Source organism: Gouania willdenowi, chromosome 12 (assembly GCF_900634775.1).
Source record: "Gouania willdenowi chromosome 12, fGouWil2.1, whole genome shotgun sequence".
Classification (NCBI taxonomy): Eukaryota; Metazoa; Chordata; class Actinopteri; order Blenniiformes; family Gobiesocidae; genus Gouania; species Gouania willdenowi.
In genome coordinates, this window is record NC_041055.1 from 23,342,017 (window position 1) to 23,361,788 (window position 19,772).

The 19,772-nt window shown below is 39.1% G+C and overlaps 1 protein-coding gene across 1 annotated transcript in view; it reads right to left on the reverse strand.

Moving 5' to 3' along the window:
• Positions 1–4,513: 4,513 nt before the first annotated feature.
• The window catches only part of ctif (CBP80/20-dependent translation initiation factor), a 73,017-nt gene continuing 57,758 nt past the window's right edge, over positions 4,514–19,772 (reverse strand). Inside the window, exons 11-13 of the mRNA XM_028463372.1 lie at positions 14,853–15,008; positions 6,516–6,569; positions 4,514–4,983 (exon numbers count right to left, since the gene is read on the reverse strand). Of these exons, the coding sequence (XP_028319173.1) occupies positions 4,762–4,983; positions 6,516–6,569; positions 14,853–15,008 (432 nt within the window). The 3' untranslated portion in view covers positions 4,514–4,761. The remainder of the gene's footprint in view (positions 4,984–6,515; positions 6,570–14,852; positions 15,009–19,772) is intronic.

Here is a 19,772-nt window from a genome sequence, read left to right on the forward strand (position 1 = left end):
TGCACTTCCAGAGTGTGAAAAGGCTTATTATAATGGACCCCAACCCTGGTTGGGGCTGTAAATTAAATGAACCCACAGTCATAAATCCATCTGTCAAGGTGACAGAGAGGGAACCAAAGCTATGGTTATGGTGTTTTAACAAATGGGTCATCCTGTCAAACACATTTGAATATTCAAATGTTCAGTGAATGATGTGCTGAAGGTCGTACAGTAGGTACCGCAGAGTGCTGGGAGTCAACGCCCACACAGGGGTTACCCATTGGCAATTCACCAGTCAAGGACGATGAGCAGTAGCCGACTGATGGAAAAAACTGTGAAGTGTGCTCTGCCTAATGTGCGAAAAAGCATGTAAATGAGGGCTGTGGTGCACACGTGTGTGGAGCGTTAGCATAACGACCCACTGCGGTGCACAGATTAGTTACGCAGTCTTTCCGCCGGCGGGCGCAGGAAGAAACCACGAGTGCGCCATTGTGCTTCTTTTGTGTTGTCGGACACGTGTTGTGACACCGCAGTGTGTTGAGAGGTGAACAATACAAATAAAAATAAACCTGTGGCTGGACAGGGAGGGAAAAATAAACAAATTATTCAAAATAAAACTTTTTTAAAAAGAGGCAAAGGAAAAGGAGGTATGGAGGAGGCCTGTGGGCGGGGCCCCCTTCAGGCCCTCCCCAGTGTCCACCAGGTTCTGGCCTGAACCCCTTAGTTTGCCTGGGTCCAAGTTTAAACTTTTATTTCCCCCTCTTTCTCTTTGGTTTTTCTTTTCTTTTTTCCCCTCTTCACTCAATTTTATTATGTCAATTTTGTGTGTGTATGTATACATATATATATATATATATATATATATAACACTTTATTTAAGGATTTATAAATGTGCTCTATAACGGTTCCTCATAGTAAATGAGGAATAGTTGCAACTTTAGAATAATGTCCCAATAGCATACTGTATATACAGTTTTAGCTGATACTCAACCAGTATTTATTAAGTAGTTTACTCATAGATTATTAATTACCTATTGCTAATTTATAAGGTATAGTTATAAATCATTAACATACAGTTAACATGTAATTTATAAATTGTTAACTAATAGCTTGTAAGTTATCTATATAAGGCAGTTATACATCCTTAAAGAGATCCTCCTCTGTTTTTACAAATATGGCCTAAAACCTTTTAAATGTCCTCATTAGAAGATCTATGCCTAACAAAACACCATTATCATTTTATTAACTTTTAAAAATGGGACTACTTTAGCGTTTTACGACCTGTGCGCCACGTGATTGATGACGTGGTTAGCCCCAGTTAGCCCATTATGTTCTATCGGAGTGAAGCATACAGGATCATTTAGAAGCTTTTTCAGTCAAAACGACAACATGTGCTGCTTTGGGTTGCTCTAAAAATCAGTTAAAGTTAAAAAAAAAAATTCAATGCAAACTTCTTGTTTACTGAGATGATAAATTAAAACCTTGAATCGAAAAAAAAAATCTGTGGCCACAGGGGGCGACAGTTCCCACTCTGCTGTTTCGTAGACGTCATTAAGGAGAGAAGAAGAGCTCTGTGTACATGGAACTAAAGGTTCAACGCAGCAGTGATCCACTGCTGTATATCCTGGTTGCCCATGCATTTAACAGCATGCCTTTCAAAAGAAAAGACAAGTCCAACATGAGAGAGTGTATTTATTTATTTTTGACCAGCTGTCCACGACCCACCAGTTGAGAATCACTGGTCTAGGGTGATCTGTCAGCAGTTTTATTTCCCTCATTCTTCTTTTTTCTGTAATTGCCTCTGTATTTGTGTTGTATGTGGCAAAAAACAAAAACAAACAATAAAGAAACAAAAAAAACACACGTGTTGGTTCCTGTAAGTTTATTTTTCACTTTAGTTTGAAAAACCAAACAAACAAGAATTCAGAAACGAGCCATTTCTTCCTCTGAGTGTCGCCTCATTTCTGTCAATATTCATGAGAATATCCAAATGAGGACGCAAGTCATTCAGAGTCATGTGACCCAAGCCGAGGGGTTGATAAGGGCATGCTGGGTACGGAGGGGGTCGGCCCCCACGACACAGACGAGGTGGTGGTGGTGGTGGTGGGGGGGGATTTATTCCCACCTGCCTCCATCTGTTTTGCATAACAGACACTGACCGACAGGGCTTCTGTTTTGCTTTGCAAAGTTAAAACTCTGCAAAGCTGCACATACGCACTCGCCACGAAGCCAGACGTGTTCAAACGTTTACATGGATGAGCTAAATATAATTTAAATAGAAACCTAAAAAGGCAAAACGACAACAGACAAAACAGAATAATACAACAAAACCACTCAACAGGTAATCAGGTTTTGTGGGTTAAAAACACACTTCTGTATCAACGGATTTGATTCTTGATGCAAGACACGAAAAATTATATAAAAAATGTCCCACAGAGAATGTGTGGGTCACAAAGCATATAGTATGTGCTCCTGGGCACCACTTCCCATTAGAAATGAATGAGAAGGTAGAATTCAACCCACATCCACATCCTGTGTGAAACATATCTACTGCTTCACCCTCCAATTCATATCTTTTAAATATTTGACAATATACTGAATAAAGGTTACAAAAAGACCCCATTTACGAATGCTTCATGACTGGCTCGGTACTTCAATATTACAGCACGCACAATTATTTTTTTTTAGGTAAAAGTCACCAATGACTAGCTAATATGCAGTCAAACAGTCAATGTTTTCCCATCAATGTTATCTTCAAATCCACAGGTGAATATTTTTGCTTTTCCTTTTAAAAAATAAAACGGCAGATAATAAACCACCTGTGAAAGGTTCACAGCAAAGAATATCTTAACAAGACCAAAAAAAAAAAACCCTCAAAGAGTCACTAAAACACTTTATATCCTTCATGTTTAGTTCTCAGCTATGAAAACGGATCATTAACAAGGCCACTAGTTCATTAGCACTTCCTAAAGTCTCCTCCCCCTCACTACTGGGATTCAATAATAATCCCACAAACTCATTTAAATCCAAAAGGTTTCGCTTCTTCCTAGAAAAAAAAAAAAATCAAAGCAAACTGCCTCAAACTGTGCAAAACAAATACAACCTGTGCAATAACAAGGCCTACTGCTATGACTCTTTCATTCGTGACACCTTCAAAATAAAACATCAATGAAACATCATAAAAAACAATAATTGATTATTTCTCCTTTACAAAAATACATCAAAGTGAGTAACAAAGCATGGACGTGCGAGAGGAGACCAAAACAAAAGAAAAAGTCAGACAGCGACGTCTGCTTTAATTTCCTAATGCGCCCCCCCCCTCCCTCCCTCCTCCCCCAGTAGGAGATCCACAGCCTGTATGGGTGACACTGGGCGAGCTCTGGGATTCGGGGTGTGTTGTCTCACAGCGGCTCAGGCAGCCATCTGCCACCAACTCTAGCCAGCCTGATCTCTTCCTCATCCTCATCCTCAGCCCAGCCCGGCCCAGCAGGCCCGCTGTCTCATCTCTGAAAAAGGCTTCCTGCTGTGGGTGGGTGGCGGTGGGGGGTGTAGACAAAGGCAGGGGGAGCTGCGCAGTGAGGACCCTTTGACCTAACCCCCACCAACCCGCAGACGGCCCAGACAGACAGCATCGTGCCGACTATCTGTGCCTCCTCCTCCTCTTTTATCAGCCATACGGACCCCAGGGGCTGGCTGAGAGACGGAGGAGGGGGGGCCGGGGGGGGATGTAGGCTCGGCAAATGAACGCGATGAAGAGGCTGACACAGACCACCCTGACCCCCCCATCACCCTCCCCACACACTCCTTCTCCATTCATCTTTGGGTACAGATCAATTCCCCACGGACAGGCTGCCCCCCCCCCCCCCCATCCCCCACACCACTGCCCTTCCCCCCCTCCTTCTTCAGCCTCAACCACTGCCTGGCCAAGAACACCCCTACTGGCCAACGTCACTCCCTCCTCTCATATACTGGAACTGGAATACCAGTGAGTGGTTTTAGCCAGGGTTGGGGTCAATTACATTTTTCAGTCAGAAATATGTTTTCAATTATTCAAATTCAATTACAATTCAAATACAATCACAGTGACCAGCATTTTTTCCCAATTACAATTATTTTTTTATCGTCAGGAAGTAAAATACGCTAAAAACAAATATCTATTATCTATTTTCCTATCTATTGATTACCTTGTTAGGCTTCCTAATCAATGAAAATATAGGATTTTATATTTTTGGTGTGGGCATCGGAACGTTTTTGTGTCAGTATAGCCCTCAATTTATTTATTTTTTAAATGGTAAAATGTGGGAAAGCTTGTTATGATATAACATATTTTAATAATGGTTAACTAAATACTGTATGTGTAGAACTGTACATGGAACCGTAACATGGTTCCCCAGTTTTGCGTTAAATTATAACTGACAAGTTGCGCTTTGAGATGACTTTGTTGTAACTTGCTCTATATAAATAAAGTTGAATTGAATTGTTATAGAATTTTCATGGAATTACATTTACAAAGTCAATTATCTGAAGTCAATTACAATTTCATTACAAATACGACAGCAACATATTTTTCAAATTACATTACAATTAGAATTACGCCATAATTGTAATTAATCAACAATTACGCGACTACATTTATAATTGATCCCAACCCTGGTTTTAGCTGACAGAGCGCTGGAATCATATGTTAGGAAACATCTCTTCTGATCATGGAGCGGGTTGCAGGGGGGTTGTCTTCTCTCTTCTGTGCAGGTTACAGGGGGGTGGGGGGAGTTGTGGTGTCACCTAGGCCGTGTGGGTGAGCTTCTGGATGGTTCTGTCGTAGTACTGGGCGGTGAGAGCCTCCAGGGGGCTCCAACGATGAGCGTGCAGCTCGATGACCTCCATTAGCAGAGAGCGAGACAGCTGAGATTCAGCAGGGCACAGCATCTTGTCCCTCACGGCCGCCAACAGCTCCGTCATCATTTCAGGGAGCTGCTCCTCCAGGAGGCGCCCCGCGCTCTGCAGCTGGGGGATGAAAGGGGGCGGGGGGGTGGGGGAGAGGTAGGAGGTCAGGGAAAGTGTGTGCGTGTCCCTTACTGAGAAGACGCACTGTCTGGCACCTTGTTGGAGTGGATAAAGAGTCAGACAGGAAAGGTTCACACAGCCTGCGGCAAAAAAAGGGTGTGTGTGTGTGTGTGTGTGTGTGTGTGTGTGTGCGCGTGTGTGCGTGTGTGTGTGTGAGAGCATTTACAAGCAGCAAATTTCCATATCTTTAGAAGAGAAAACAGCATTAAAATAATTCAAGCAAGTTAATTTTGCGTTCTTTTTTAATATGTTAAGGTTTCATTTATTCAGGCAACTTTTGAATGCATGAAACCCTAACATATATATATATTTATAATTTAAAAAAAAAAAAAAATTTAAATTATAAATTATTATAAACTATAGCAAAGAAAGTGTCAAAAATGGCAAATCACTGTCTCTGGCCAAAAAACACAAAAAATGCATCCGTCTACGGCAGAGGTTCTCGAACCTTTTTGGCTCAAATACCCCCTTTTTTTTAAATTTCTGAATCCCAGTACCCCCTTGGTCTAACAACCACATTTTGCTCAGAATACTATGAAAAAACAACTATAGAGCATAATGATGGAATGAATGAGTGTTAACACACATTTTAAAGAATCTAATTTTGTAAACGAGTAGAATTAAACTATTTTTTGTCTCATAAATAGATTTATCTCTATAGTTTTTATCATTTACGGTCATCTCCCGCCTATTGGGACCAAAACTGTCGACTATTTTTGGTTCATATTCGAATTAACATTAAAATCATTATCATTTTGAACTTAAAATAAACCACATTAAATCCCATATTCTTTATGCTTTCATTTGTTAATCTTTCAGTCTCTCTCTCTCTCAAGTACCCCCTGTGGTGCCATCGCATACCCCCATTTAAGAAAGACTAGTCTACGGGACTCCACATCCCACAATACAAAGCATGTAAATGTCAACAAATTGAGTGTTTACGGTGGAGATGAAAAAAACTTTCAAGCGGCAACTTTTTTAGAGTAAATTCATTTGGATTCGTTGATCTATAAGGCTTACACTATGATTTTATTTAATAAAAAATGATATGGGGTAGTAGCTCTCAATCTTTTGAGTTCACTTTTCCATTACTGGATAATTTCTACTTGGACGTAGTTGTAAATAGGGGACCATCGGAGGCCCTGTGATGGATCGCCCCGCCAGGGTTTACCCTTCCTTGTACACAAAGTAAACTGGGATATATACTTGATATCTATGACCATGAGCAGGTAAAAAGAAAGCTTCCTATTGGCTATTGTTATGAATGTAGTAGGCACAGCCAATCAGGAATAAGTGCTTTGTTGGCTATGGACTTCCTCTAGAAACACTTTCATTAGACTGGCCTTGAAATGATAGAAGATAAAGAAAGATTAACATGTTCTTTATTCTAAATATGAAGGATTTTGAATTTTTACAACACTTCAGTAGAAAAACCTTTGCTAAATGAATGCATTAATGTTGTCGGCCCATACCTCCATTGAGCAACAGAGAACGGCGTCTTCCTTCACGTTCGTGGACTCCAGCAGCTACAGAGGACAAGAGCAGATAAGAATATAAATACAGTAGGCAAGTAAAAATCTGCAGAGCTTAACAGTCGTAGTTACCGCGAAAAAAACGACATCCAAAAGCAGAAATGTGAGCCGAGAAATTAAACTGAACCTAAAGGATAAGCACTGGTTGTTTGTTTGGACTTAGACTGCATGGCAGAGATTAGGAAAAGGCTTTATTTGTGTTTATTAGTTAACAAGAAACGGGAGACCCAAAAGAAAAAAAAGCGTCTAATCCTGATTGTAAATATTTTCAAAGACAACAGAGCGAGCTTTACGCCTGGAAGGCCTGCAAACATCCCAACATCAAGGCTTGCTTTAGGCACCGTGCGTTTAAAGAGCACGCACACAGAAACACACAGGCCTGCTGTAAACACCCATCGTAGCCAAAGACAAACAGTGGAACTGGTAAACATGCTGGCCGGCTTTTCTTCACACTGGCTTCCATGCACAGATGGGCTCACAATTGGCCCTCGTAACAAACTGGGAAGAGATGGCGGGAGGCGGGACAATAGGAAGTCTACTGTGGAGTATCTCATGTGAAATTGTGACTAGAAGTACTAGTAGTTTGGTTTGAGAGGTCCAGCAACATTCTCACAGGAAAAATTAGATATTAAATGTGTGTTATTTAATAATGTAATGAAGATAGATTCACACGGACATAGGAGGGAAAGATCTTGCGATATTAAAGCGACACAAGATGTTCTCGTCAGGGGATCCACGTCATATCGCGGGCTCTCTAGCATCTATTGTTGTTGTTCTTCTGATGGACTAGCACTACTTCTTAATGCACAATTTAGATTATTACAAAAAAAATCAGATTTTTTTGTGTAATCATTCATATTACATATTAAATGCTTCAACTGTTTTCGAGTATGAACGGAATGCGACACACATGACCCCGCAGGCACGTACGGCGTTCACAGAAATAAATATAAAAGCTTCCAGTGTGGGACTGTGTGTCGTGCTGATAAATGTTGTTTCCAATAGAAGTCAACACTTTATAACTTCATAACTGTTGTTTTTCAATGCGGCTTCTCCCGGGACTCAGAATTATGATGTTTTCGAATGGTGATGACGTAAGAGTCGGAAAGAAAGCACCTCGGCCGTCCAGACAGCAGTCACATTTCGAAAAATCGAATACATATTGGATTTAGGACCACATATGCAATTGACCTGGGTCGGATTTGAAAAAATCAGAATCATGCAGTTCAGACTACTCAATTTTAACAGATCGGATTCAAGTCGGATGTGGGCAAAAACATGGGATTTGGGTCACATTTGCCTGCAGTGTAAACGTAGCCTAATTACAGCAGTGGCATGTTGCCCACAGGTCAGAAAAAGAAGAGTGTGTGAACCATGAACAGTCTTAAGAGTAAACTGTATGGATTTTTCTATTTTTTGAAAGGATATCATGATGATGATGATGACCACATAATACCGGTAGCTGTGTGGTCAGAGTTAAAGACTGACATGAATTGTCAGTCTAGCAGCGGTATTTCAAAAAGGAAAAGTCCTATTTTGTTTCTTATAATTGGTTTAAAACTTAAAAATCTCATACCAGTATCAGAATCCTTTAATGTCATTACACAAAAAAAAAAAAAAGTACAAAGAAATTGCAATCAGTGCAATCAGAAACTAGAAATTAACAAACTGTGCAAAATAAAAATTAGTTTGTAGGACCTCAATATCTGTATATACTAGGGGTGGGACGATACAGTGAGTTTACGATACAATAGATGATGCATGACTCACGGTAGCAATACGTTACGATATTTTTTTTATTTTTTGGAAAGGAAAGAAGACAAAAAGTTGCAGTTTTCACTGTGCTTCAACTTACTCTGGGTAATACCTTTTGAACTCAATAAAAAAATCTGGTGAGTAGTAGATCCTGTGTTTTGCTTTTTTTAATCTGAGCCTGCCCCACAAAAACAGCTAACCCCCCCCCCCCCCCCAAAAAAACACTATACCACTCATACCCTCAACAATATATCTTCTGACATTTTAATTTTGCAATATCTTCTAACACAATATATCGTTCCCACCTTTCAATGTCAAATGAAAATGAATTTAATAAACATGACAAATATCAATAATCAATCGATAAAATAAAATAATAGGAATTATTTTGCCTTTTTCTCCTTTTCAAAATATTGTATTGATCTCATCGCCTATCAAATTGCATCGGTGCATCAGTGCATCAACCCACCCTAAAGCAGACTGAATGATCTCATGTGGTAGTTCCAACTTGCCACACTGTGCAATATAAACTCTACCTACACTAAAAAGATCAGGTTTCACATTTATTAAATATTCAATCAGTTAGGATTCCTGCAAAGGAGATGAGCTTTAGGTGACGAATCATCAGCTGTAAGTGGCAACACGGCATTACAGCCACTCCTCAGTGAAACACGCCAGGCTGCACTCATTAAATGTTCACCATCTTATTACACATTTGATGGTCCTTGTAATAAGGGCTGCGGCTGAAAGTGGTAAACCTCCTCTAGCCCAGACGTCTCCTTTGTTACTTTGATGGGATGTCAGGCCTCCCACAAGACTGCAGTGGAACCATGTTAATGCTGAGGAAACACCTACTGGTAGTCTACTGAGTATTTACTAATGTTAGCGAAATGAACAATAAGAATTTACTGTTTTTGAGTACCGGTAAGTGTCAGTCAGTTGTCTGTGAGCCTGTTACAATGTGCACTCTGAGACTGCTTGGTTAAAGCTACAGTGATAAAATGTCAGCACAGATAGTGAATGTCTCGCAGTGGGAACCCCAATTTAGGCCAAATTCAAACTGTCTTCATTCTATTTAAAAAAAAAAAATTAAAAAAATGATTAGATGAGGATATTGCCAAATCAACCTACAGCAGTGAAAATTTTAATTATGATCATTGCTATGGTGATAAGGAGACAATCACAATTCAAAGGTCAAATGAAGTACAACGGTGACTAGGGGTGTAACAAAATAGTCAACTCACGTTACAATACAAAATACGAGTAACAAATCTATGTTGATAAAAAACCACATTTTTTTCTTCACACAAAGAATGAAAATAAATCTACCAATTATTATCATTTCTCATACATAAAAGTTTCTAAAGCTTTTTTCTTAGGCCTTTATACTTTGGACTTTCCATTCATTAGCTGCCTCTTTCAGTACTGCACCAATGGTTTGGCCAGTGTGTGATTCAAATACTTGTATTTGGAGCACATAGCTTTTTATTTCCCAATCATCGGTCTCAACGGTGTGGACTTTAACCGTTATGTAGCTTTGAGTAGCACCAGAGAATGAACATTTAATTGTTGTCACTCCATGATCTGTCTCAATCTCTGCTTAGAAGAAGCTTCAATGCTCAGATGTGTTTAAATGGACACGTTGGCTCGAATCCAGACATGTGCGCACTGACCGCAGTGTTTTTTTCGGTGCATCACGACATATTATCAACTTATTATTTACATTGTCCTTCATCCTGTAAACATTGCAGCATCTGATTTGCTACAGGAAGCAGGAGGGTCAAATGTCATCGTGCCAAACTTTCAACACCTTTGAATTTTATATCGCCATTTTGTATTTAATTTTATGTTTTTATTTCACATTCCTAGCAGTGACTGGTGCATCTGCATCGGCATTACATGGAGTTTCTCTGCATCCCTGACAAACTATAAGGAGGTGCTTGGCCTGATGCACCCTAGGTATAAATATTAATGTGGTCCAGCACTATCTGCCTGAAAAATCAATGTCCCAAAGTGCTTTTTGATGCCAGGTGTTAATGACGTCCTCTCTCTCACTCCAAATAATGGATAGGTGCATAAATAAGCAAAGTGTTGTTGCTAAGTTGGCCTCATCAACTTGATGTTAATGTACGTTTACATCTGACAAGAGGGAAGCACAAAACAAATGGCAAAACAATGTAGTCGGGATGATACTGACACTAATACACAACCTCCAGCTGACTAACGGAGCTCGACTGCTGTACTAAACGCACAAAATATCATTCCAAAGGTGGTCCAACTGAGAGATATTGTATATAAAAGAAACGCAGTCGTAATAGTTTGAAAAGAAACAAGAATACACCTGCATCTCATTCAGTCTGGGTCGGCCCATTGCCTTTACAACGTAAGCCTAATGTATTCCACCTATTAGTGGGACTCAGCTGTTCCAAAGACATCGGGAATCCAGTATGCATTGACGGTTGTGATGACAGTGTGGCTGTTTGATGTGGGAACTCCAGAGCCGTTGATTCCTGCGGAGAAGAGCTATGTGACAACCTGGATTAGCACATAATGAGTTCTCCGGGGAGCCGCTGGAGAAGTTCCGCTCGGTGTGCTCGAAACGGTTCAATCTATTCTCATCTATCATCATCTCACCTATCTGCTGCGATAGCTTTTCTTCTCTGACTCGTCTCCGGTCTTATCGGCTCTCCTCTGTTACTGCAGGTCCATAACCTACAATCCATCACGTCCACACGTTACATCTGTCTTAAAGTAGAGGAAGTGCACCAGCAGAAAAAAAGGGCGGAACATGGGAGCTCTGATAGAAGATGAAATCAGCCACAGGTCTGATGCACTTGTCTCACTTGTCTCTGTTGTTGTTGAGTTTGTAACAGTCTTGTTGTGAAGTTTCAGTTTATTTGGTTGTTTCAGTTTATCAAAATATTAAAACATAAATCACAGTTTAAAAATATATATATGACAAAATGCTTATAAGCCCAACATAATTAACATTCAAGTGAGTTACATACAAAACATACAAGAGAAATGTAAGCATTTAATAATTACATTTGAGTTGCCTTTTTTTCCAATAATGCAAAATATATAAATACAGATAAACACATGTACCTTCTTTTATATACAACAATTACCAAATGCCAAAAAACACAAACATAAATCTACTGCTTGGATTGTGTTAATATAAATATTTTACTATGTTGTATTTTACAGCATTATGTTATGTGTATAATTGTAATTTTATTCCCTTTAGAATGACACATAACTGTCCAGGGACTACAGATGAAAAATAGCCCTTAGGATAATTATGGCATATTTTCAGAAATGTATATTAATATCCACTGTCCCTAAAATAAATAAATAAAATAAAATAAAAGGAACAAGTGTGCTAGTAAGGGAGACATCTTTGGAACTAAAGTTTTAACACTTAATGACAATTGATTTGCAACATTAAAAGCGACGCTAAACTAGGACAAAGTGTGAGGGTCCCATGGCTCCAAATGCTACACAGCAACAAGCCCATTACAGACCCTGAAGTGGGTGAGAAGTAGCCTGGGCACGCCCACTTTTAAAATACTGCTCATCATCTATGCCTGTTTATAAAGTGAAATGCAGGATTACAAAAATAAGCCAAGGATATATTAAGGGTGTAAGAAAAAATCAATTTCTCCACATATTTATCTAACGAATCCAAAAAGTTAAATAACTACATGTTTTTGATATTGGTTCTTGTATTACAGTTTCCTACCATTTACTTGTTCACACAAGTTTTGAAATTTTTTATTTTTTTTTTTAAAGGTATTTCATACCATTTTGTACTTGTAAAGTTGACATTTTTAATTATTTATGTGTATTGTATTGTTTAGAATCGGATGTATCGTATTGTGACATGCAAATTGTGAATTATATCGTATCGTCAGATTTATGGTAATGCACACCCTTAATATATATCATATATGCCACAATATGACATTATTCTCAAATAATTCCAAATAACTCTACACAATCTCTCAAATAATGCAATTTAATATATTATGAATTAAAATGCATGCCCAGGAGTGTTAAATACACAAAAAAAGCATGATCAAAAATCACAAATCTAAAAGATCAACTGATTTACATCAAAAATCTGTAAGAAAGCTGCTGGTTTGAAAGCAGATTTATCTTCAGGTTGGTCTCTTCCTGTAGTTACATTGGAGAATTACATAATACCAAATTGGTTTGAGTGTAATAGGCTCTAAAATATACGAGACAACAAAACCTGGCTTCGCTTTTAAAGACGTATAACAAGCCAATGTATAAATAGCCTCTGATATCACTTGCATTTGTGCATGCTTTCTGTCTTGACATGTGGGGAGTTTGCAAGCTTAAAAACATGCATGTGTAGTGGATCCTAGTTTCTAAATTCACAGGACGCGTAAAGGATTAATGCATATTTTTCCTTTAGATGTGCAAAACAATTTCTTATATTTAATTTTCTTATGTGCATTAAGTACTAACTTATCTAAGGAGTTATTAAATCTGGCGTCGTGTTTGCTAATAAAACAAGAGTAAAAAAAACAAACCTGTATTAGGCTGTCATGCATGAGATCACTGCTCATTAACTTGCTGTGTATACATACAGCTGTCATTCACAAATAGACTCGCACGGCTCACGTAATCCCGCTCTGCAGGGCACATGTACAGGAGACAGCTGCCGCACAATACACTGCTACACATACATGTATAGGCACATACTGTAAAGCTCAACACTACAAATACACATACACGGCGTCACACATGACGGTCGTATAGTTTTTAGCTGGAATCTGACGAGCACATGTTACAACAGGATTGTTCAAACAGATGACAGATCAAAGTTAGGAACAATAGCTCTGGGATGCAACGACCGAGGCTGGCAGTAACAGCTCAGACGCATTCCTGCAAATGTTTGGACTTCATTCACAGGTGTGCTCTGACATTCGGGTGTTACAGAGCTGCGCTCGGCAACCTTGATGCAGCAGGAGTGTGTACTGTTCCTGTGTGTGCGTATTTTTGTCTGGTTTCTCCACTCCCTGAAACATGCTGCCGAGCCCTGTAACAAGCTGAGATAATGACGGGGGCATATCCTCAGACAGGGTGTGGATGGCATTAGCTGAGGGTGATTGTTCTGACTGTTAACAAGACGCCGGGTGTGTGTTCAGTGCCAGACTGGCAGAGACAGATACATGGGTAGTAAAACTAGTCAACGCTTGCCTTCACATTTACCATTACATGGGCCACGTTTACATGGGAGATTTAATTCCTCTTTGATTCAGTATAAAAGTTAAATTCTCTATAAACTGACATTGTAAACACTTAATTCCGAATGCAAATTTAATTCCGAATTAAACATAAATCCGAATTAGGTAGCTGGTTTATCCCTATTTAAATTCAGAATTAAATATTTCCTCTATCTTGTAAACGTTTAATTCCACTTTAGGTTAATTCCGGTTGTTCTGCGCATGCTCGGCCATCGCTATGACGCACGGTGACGGCATAATCCAAGATGGCTGCCAAGATTCGAGCCGAGACTATTTATTTCATAAGAGCCTTGGAAGACATGGATAGAATGAAGAGTCAATGGACGGAAGCATAAACATGCAGACATTCACATGGATACACAAACTTATTACACACACACACACGGACATCGGCTTCATCGGACAGGTGATACTAAAAACCCGTACTGCATGCACAGGCTGTAATATCACCAAGTTTATTATTGTATTGTTGTTAGAGCAACTATCTTTACCAGGGTTTATTCCTGGTTATTGTTCTTCAGAGTTTTACTGGGTTTTATTTACTGGCGTTTAGTTCCCATCTCCTTCTGCTCTGCAGACCAAAGTGAAACCGTATGTTATTGTCGAGCTGCTGCTTCAAAACTACAATCAAAACAAAAGTGAAAACAGTTCACATGTGGTTTTCTATGTGATAGCCAAAATTAAAGGTTAGTTGTGTGTTTTTTCCGATAGACGTGAATACGTTCCGTTCTCCCCCCGTCCAATCTGAGCCTTCCCAAACCCCAAAACGAAAGCAGAATTGAATAAAGCCGAATAAACCTTTTTCCATGTAAACCTCTATTTTTTAATTTTTCTCTCACTTCTCTTTGTCTTCCTTTCCTCCACCTGCCACACCACGAGTTCTTGTGCAGGAACCCTCGACCTGACCGCAGTCTAATGCTCTTCCGCTAACCACCCTTTATCCGCCTACTTCCCCGTCTGTCGTTAACCACTTCTGTATAGTTAGCACGTCTGCTGTGGGTACCCTGTATGGTTTCCATGGCAACTGAGACAGACTGTGCAAGACAGCGAGACATGATGAGAACTGAACCCTGGGTCACACACATTTCCTGGAATAGGTGGCTTTTTTTTTTTTTTTTTTTTTTTTGTCAGCAATCAAACCTTGTGACAACAAAGTCTGAAACAGGAAACTCTTAAACATTTGAGATAGGCAAATGACGGGTTGCTTTGTTGCCTTTTGATTTAGAAATAAATAAACAGTGTGTACCTCTCTAAGGCAAGTGTAGATGGGACACACCAGCACCCTGAATGGTTCACCAGAGCTGCTCCTCATGGTACCAAACACCTCACACAGGAACGAGACGAAGCCCAACCAGCTTTCTACGTCTGCCTGCTGGAGCTCCTCACGACGGGAGAAATCTCTCTGTGGAGGATGAGAGAAAAGCATACAGATTCCTCATTAGTAGGACAAACACAATATCACAGGAATAGGCATGTGGGTGTATCAACTGTATTTTTTTCTCTCTAGTTTTTCATATGCTCTCAATGAGAAATTTTTTTTCGACTGAACACAAAAATCCTCCACGTTAAACATTGTATGCTTTGTTACGGAAGTGGATTAAGGCCAATTTTGATGAAGAAATTAATTTTGGGCAAATCCAGAATAATGTTGACATTTTAAGAATTAAGTTGAAAAATAATGTCAAGATTAAAGTCGAAAAGTTGAAATTTTGAAAATGAACACAAAATACAATATCTTGATAAAAGTCAAAGGTTTCCTAATGAAGTCAAATCTACAGAAGTTGACAAGGGCCAATCCACCACAAGACAACAAACAAACCCACTTTTTTTCTGCTTAATTCATATGTATTTGGGTATTAAGTAGTACTGATTGATCCGAGTCCAACTTTTAAAGGACGGGTAGGTAATTTTCTGTGCAGGGCTGTGAGTGGGTGTGTCTTATTAGCAGTCAGGAGTAACACCCACAATCAAGGCAGTTTTTGAATTTCCCCCCCAGTGGCAGGTCAGCAGAAAGCAGGGGTTAAGTTACACTTTGGAGGACTTTGAGGAGATATTGCCAGAAACTTAATCTGTTCAGATGAAAAAATGGATGGAGACTGTTGTGGTATATAGTGAATTAGCCTTAGTCCACTTGAGTTTGTTTGATTTTATTAGCAAACCCTCAACTTTTATCACAATACTTTTTATACTTGTGTTGTTCTTGTCCTGTCCTTGTAATTGATATATTCTACATTGTGGTGTTTTTGTGTTTGTATATGTTTCAGGCAGAGAGAACAGTCATTTTGATTCCATACATGTCTTGTACATATGGTGGAATTGACAATAAAGCTGACTGACTTTCTGACTTTGATATTGTATTTGGAGTTTTTTTTTCAAAATTTCAACTTTAATCTCATCTCTCTTTTTTTTTTTTCTTTTTTCTACACATTACGTTTCAACTTTATTCTCATCATTTCTACTTTAATCTTGACATTTTGAATTTATTCTTGATTTGCCCAAAATTATTTTCTTCATCAAAATTGTCCCTAATCCGCTTCCGTACTTTGCCATTCCATTTTATGAGCCATTTCTTTACAGTCACATATTTCCAACCCCCTGTGCCACAACATAGTTGTACTGTGTACTATGACTGATGCTCATGTGTACATGCTGTCTAGAAGGTTACAATTTCACCGGATTGGTCCGAATGTATAATTTATTTGCAGTAATGATGCTGCCATCACTAAGCGACAGTGCCTCAGCGTGTGTGGAAGAGTAGAGCGGAGTAATTAAGTACTCCTCAATGTCAGTGAGAGGCAGTAGGTATAACAAGAGGTTAACAACCTCGATAATGTGTAAATAGAAAGGCAGGTTATAACAGGGTCGGCACACCCAGGAGAAATGGAAGTGTTTTTTTTCCAACTCCAGTTGCGAAGAGGTTCTTCTCAACAACAACACAAACAATGGGTTGGACTCGAGTCTTTAACAGGGAAACATAGAGTGAGCACCGTGATGCAAACAGAATGTAGAAAAAGCACCACATAAAGGGAGAAATCTGACATTACATTTAAATACAACGTACAACGTTACAGCATCAGCGTTTAGTGTCTGCATCAAGCAGTAAAACGATGTAGCCTTTTAAACCACAACAGGTGAAAACACATTAAAGATGCTCACAACTACTTCAATTACAAAGACACAGCGGCGGAATAGAAAACGCTCCTTCAGCCGATGAAACTGCAGATACACGAGTTCAATTATTTGCCCGCCGCTACCTTTGTAGTGTTCACTGAGAAATTGTAAAGACACGTTTAATACCGATGGAAAACAAATCGTATAAAAGAAAATGTTGAACTGGAGGACGAACTGTACCCATAACTAAACAGAGATATTTATATTTGCCATGTGTGTCACAGCCTTAATAAATAAAAACACTTGAAAAGCTATTATGGGGAGATTTTCTCCTTAATAAATATTATTGCAATAAACTACATTTAAATTACACCATAAGGTAGTTAAAATGAACAATTTGAGCACATTTTTGCCTATTTTTTACCCTTTTTTCCGCAAGCACACCGGACTTGCCATATTTTAACCCATTTTCATAAATTTTTCTTGCAATATTTTTGGTCCGTTTATTGCATTTTTGCTACATTATTCTCAATTCTCCATCATCACCATTATTCTTTTTTGCACATTTTTATTTTTTTCCCCATTTTCAAATCATTTTTGGTCATTCCATGACTTTTCTGACTTAATGTCACATATGTTGACCATTATTGTCACTTTTAACCTCTTTTCATCATATTTCATTGCCAATTTAATCCCATTCACGATTTGTCATGCCCATTATTTGCCAGTTTAAACTACCGGTAATTTTTCACGCTTTTTAAACTACATCACCCTAACCCTCCTCCCCCCATTTCTGCCAATTTTAAGCTAATGTTGACACTTTGAACCCTTTTTAGTCACTCTTATTTGCAACTTTTAACCAATTTCTGTGATTTTTAAAATCCCATTTCACCACATTTTCCACCATTTTTGGACACTTTCAACCCATTTTTATTTCCGATTAAAACAAGGATTTACATCTTTAAGATGACGATAAACTATGGCCCAAATAATAATAAACTTCCTGGGTAACAGTGGATATTATTCAGATAAACATAAATGTGGTTATCACAGATTCATGGAACAATGGACCATCATTTTGCTGACTTTATGGATGGACACCAAAAATCTCTCCCCTTTATTTCCCTTATAGATGGCCCTGTCTCCACATGACTGTTCTTCAATGTTCATGTCTGTGTTCAACCACCTTCAGGAACAGTGGGGGTCCCCGGGCTTTGGCACATTCATTTTGTTGGTCGCGGGCTGAAAGGGTTTTGAACCACTGCCTTAAGGTACATAAAGCAAAATAAAAGCTTTAACATCAGACGTATTACTAAAGCAGTGAAGTGTGCTATTGTTGTCAATGTGTCTGGGTTAATGTAGGTTAATTCCCAATGTGCAACTGTAGAAACGTTATTCAGCAAGTTAAATCCAAAGATTTATACTAGCTTCTCATATATTTCCAGGGTCCCGTCTGTTGGGATGGAAGTGATCATGAAACATGAAGGTTTATGTTCTCTAAAAGCTGTAAAACCTTCTTGAACACTGGCGCACACACAGAATATGTACCGGTACTTATAATAATTTAAGTCCAAACTACCACACTATGGATGCTGCGCCTCAGGATAGATGAAATGGATTTAAAGCCCACATGATGAAACTGAAATGGTTTTCATATACTAATTCACATTGAATACACACTATAAAGATTTTTTAGCAGTGTTAAACAAAATGGGCTTCATCCTCAGGGGGGTGAACAACTCTGTTTAAGCAGCCACACACTAATTGCCCCCATGTTGAGTTCCAGGAGTCTGGACCACCGTTAACCAAAGCCACTTATGACATTTAATATGTTTTAAAGCCCAAAAAAAGCCAAATGTCAAAGACAGGGGATGTGGGGAAATAAAAGAAGACAGGAGACCACACAGCTGTGATTAAAATGGGACTGTAGACGAGAAAAATGACAAAGATCAAAGCAGGGTTTACTGGATTAAAATCTTAACATCTTAAAAACGAGGTGTTTAAATGGAAAAACACAAGAGAGGAGAAAAAGAAGTGTGGGAGTCTGATTGAAAACAGCGTTGGTAGGAAAGAGGAGCAGGAGAAAAGGATGCAGATGATGATTAAGCAGCAGGTGGGTTAACATTACACCACTGAATGTCATATGGTGTCTGAGATGTGGGCTCACTTCCTTTACAGTCTGCTGCTCAGGTGGGTTAGTCTGGCACTCAGGATGGTGCAAAGGGGAAATACAGGAGTGACTGGGAATATATAAGCAGCAGTGCAGGAAGCACTGGTCCGTGCAATAGGAACACAGAGGAGAAGATGAGGAGGAGGAGGAGGAGGCAGTGAAATATGTGATGGCTCACAGAATGTTTTCATCGCAGGTGCGAGACTGGATCTGTTAAGTAAAGGAAAGGATGGAGATGAGAGAACTGGTCTCTCTCTCTCTCTGTCCCCAGGGTGTTTGGATTAGCCACCCTGCTCACTGACATTTATATCTTCTCACACTCACCGAGGGCCCCCGACGGCCACTCCTCATAAAAACAAGCCTGAAAGAAAAATAGTTAAAACCACATAACATCCAGCATGAATAAACATTGGTTAGCTGAGAGATGTCTCGTAAATAATCACAAGCAAAATGGTTTTGTAAGATTTATCAAGAATACATGAATACCTCCGCCAATGGGGTCAGATTTTTACTGGTGTTGTATAGTCTGTGTGCAGGATTGTGTCAAAATTACTCAACCGATTACCCAAAGATAGACCTTAAGTCATAGAAGGTTCCGTTAGATTTTTGGAGGGGATCCAGATCAATATACCAATTTTGGATCCAAAAATCCCCATTTCTTATTTTTGGTAAAATTTCAAAAAATCATATCTCTGTTTGTAATTTACTGATCTTTATGAAATTTGACTAAATTTTGTCTGGATCGGATCCGGATTGCAAATTTCATTGCTATTTTTTTTTTTTTTTTTTTTTTTTTTTTAATTAAAAAGGTGATTCCCATACATTTGGCTACTGTATTGTTATTAATGGGGATGCACATTTATTCCAAGCCTGGTACCATGAATG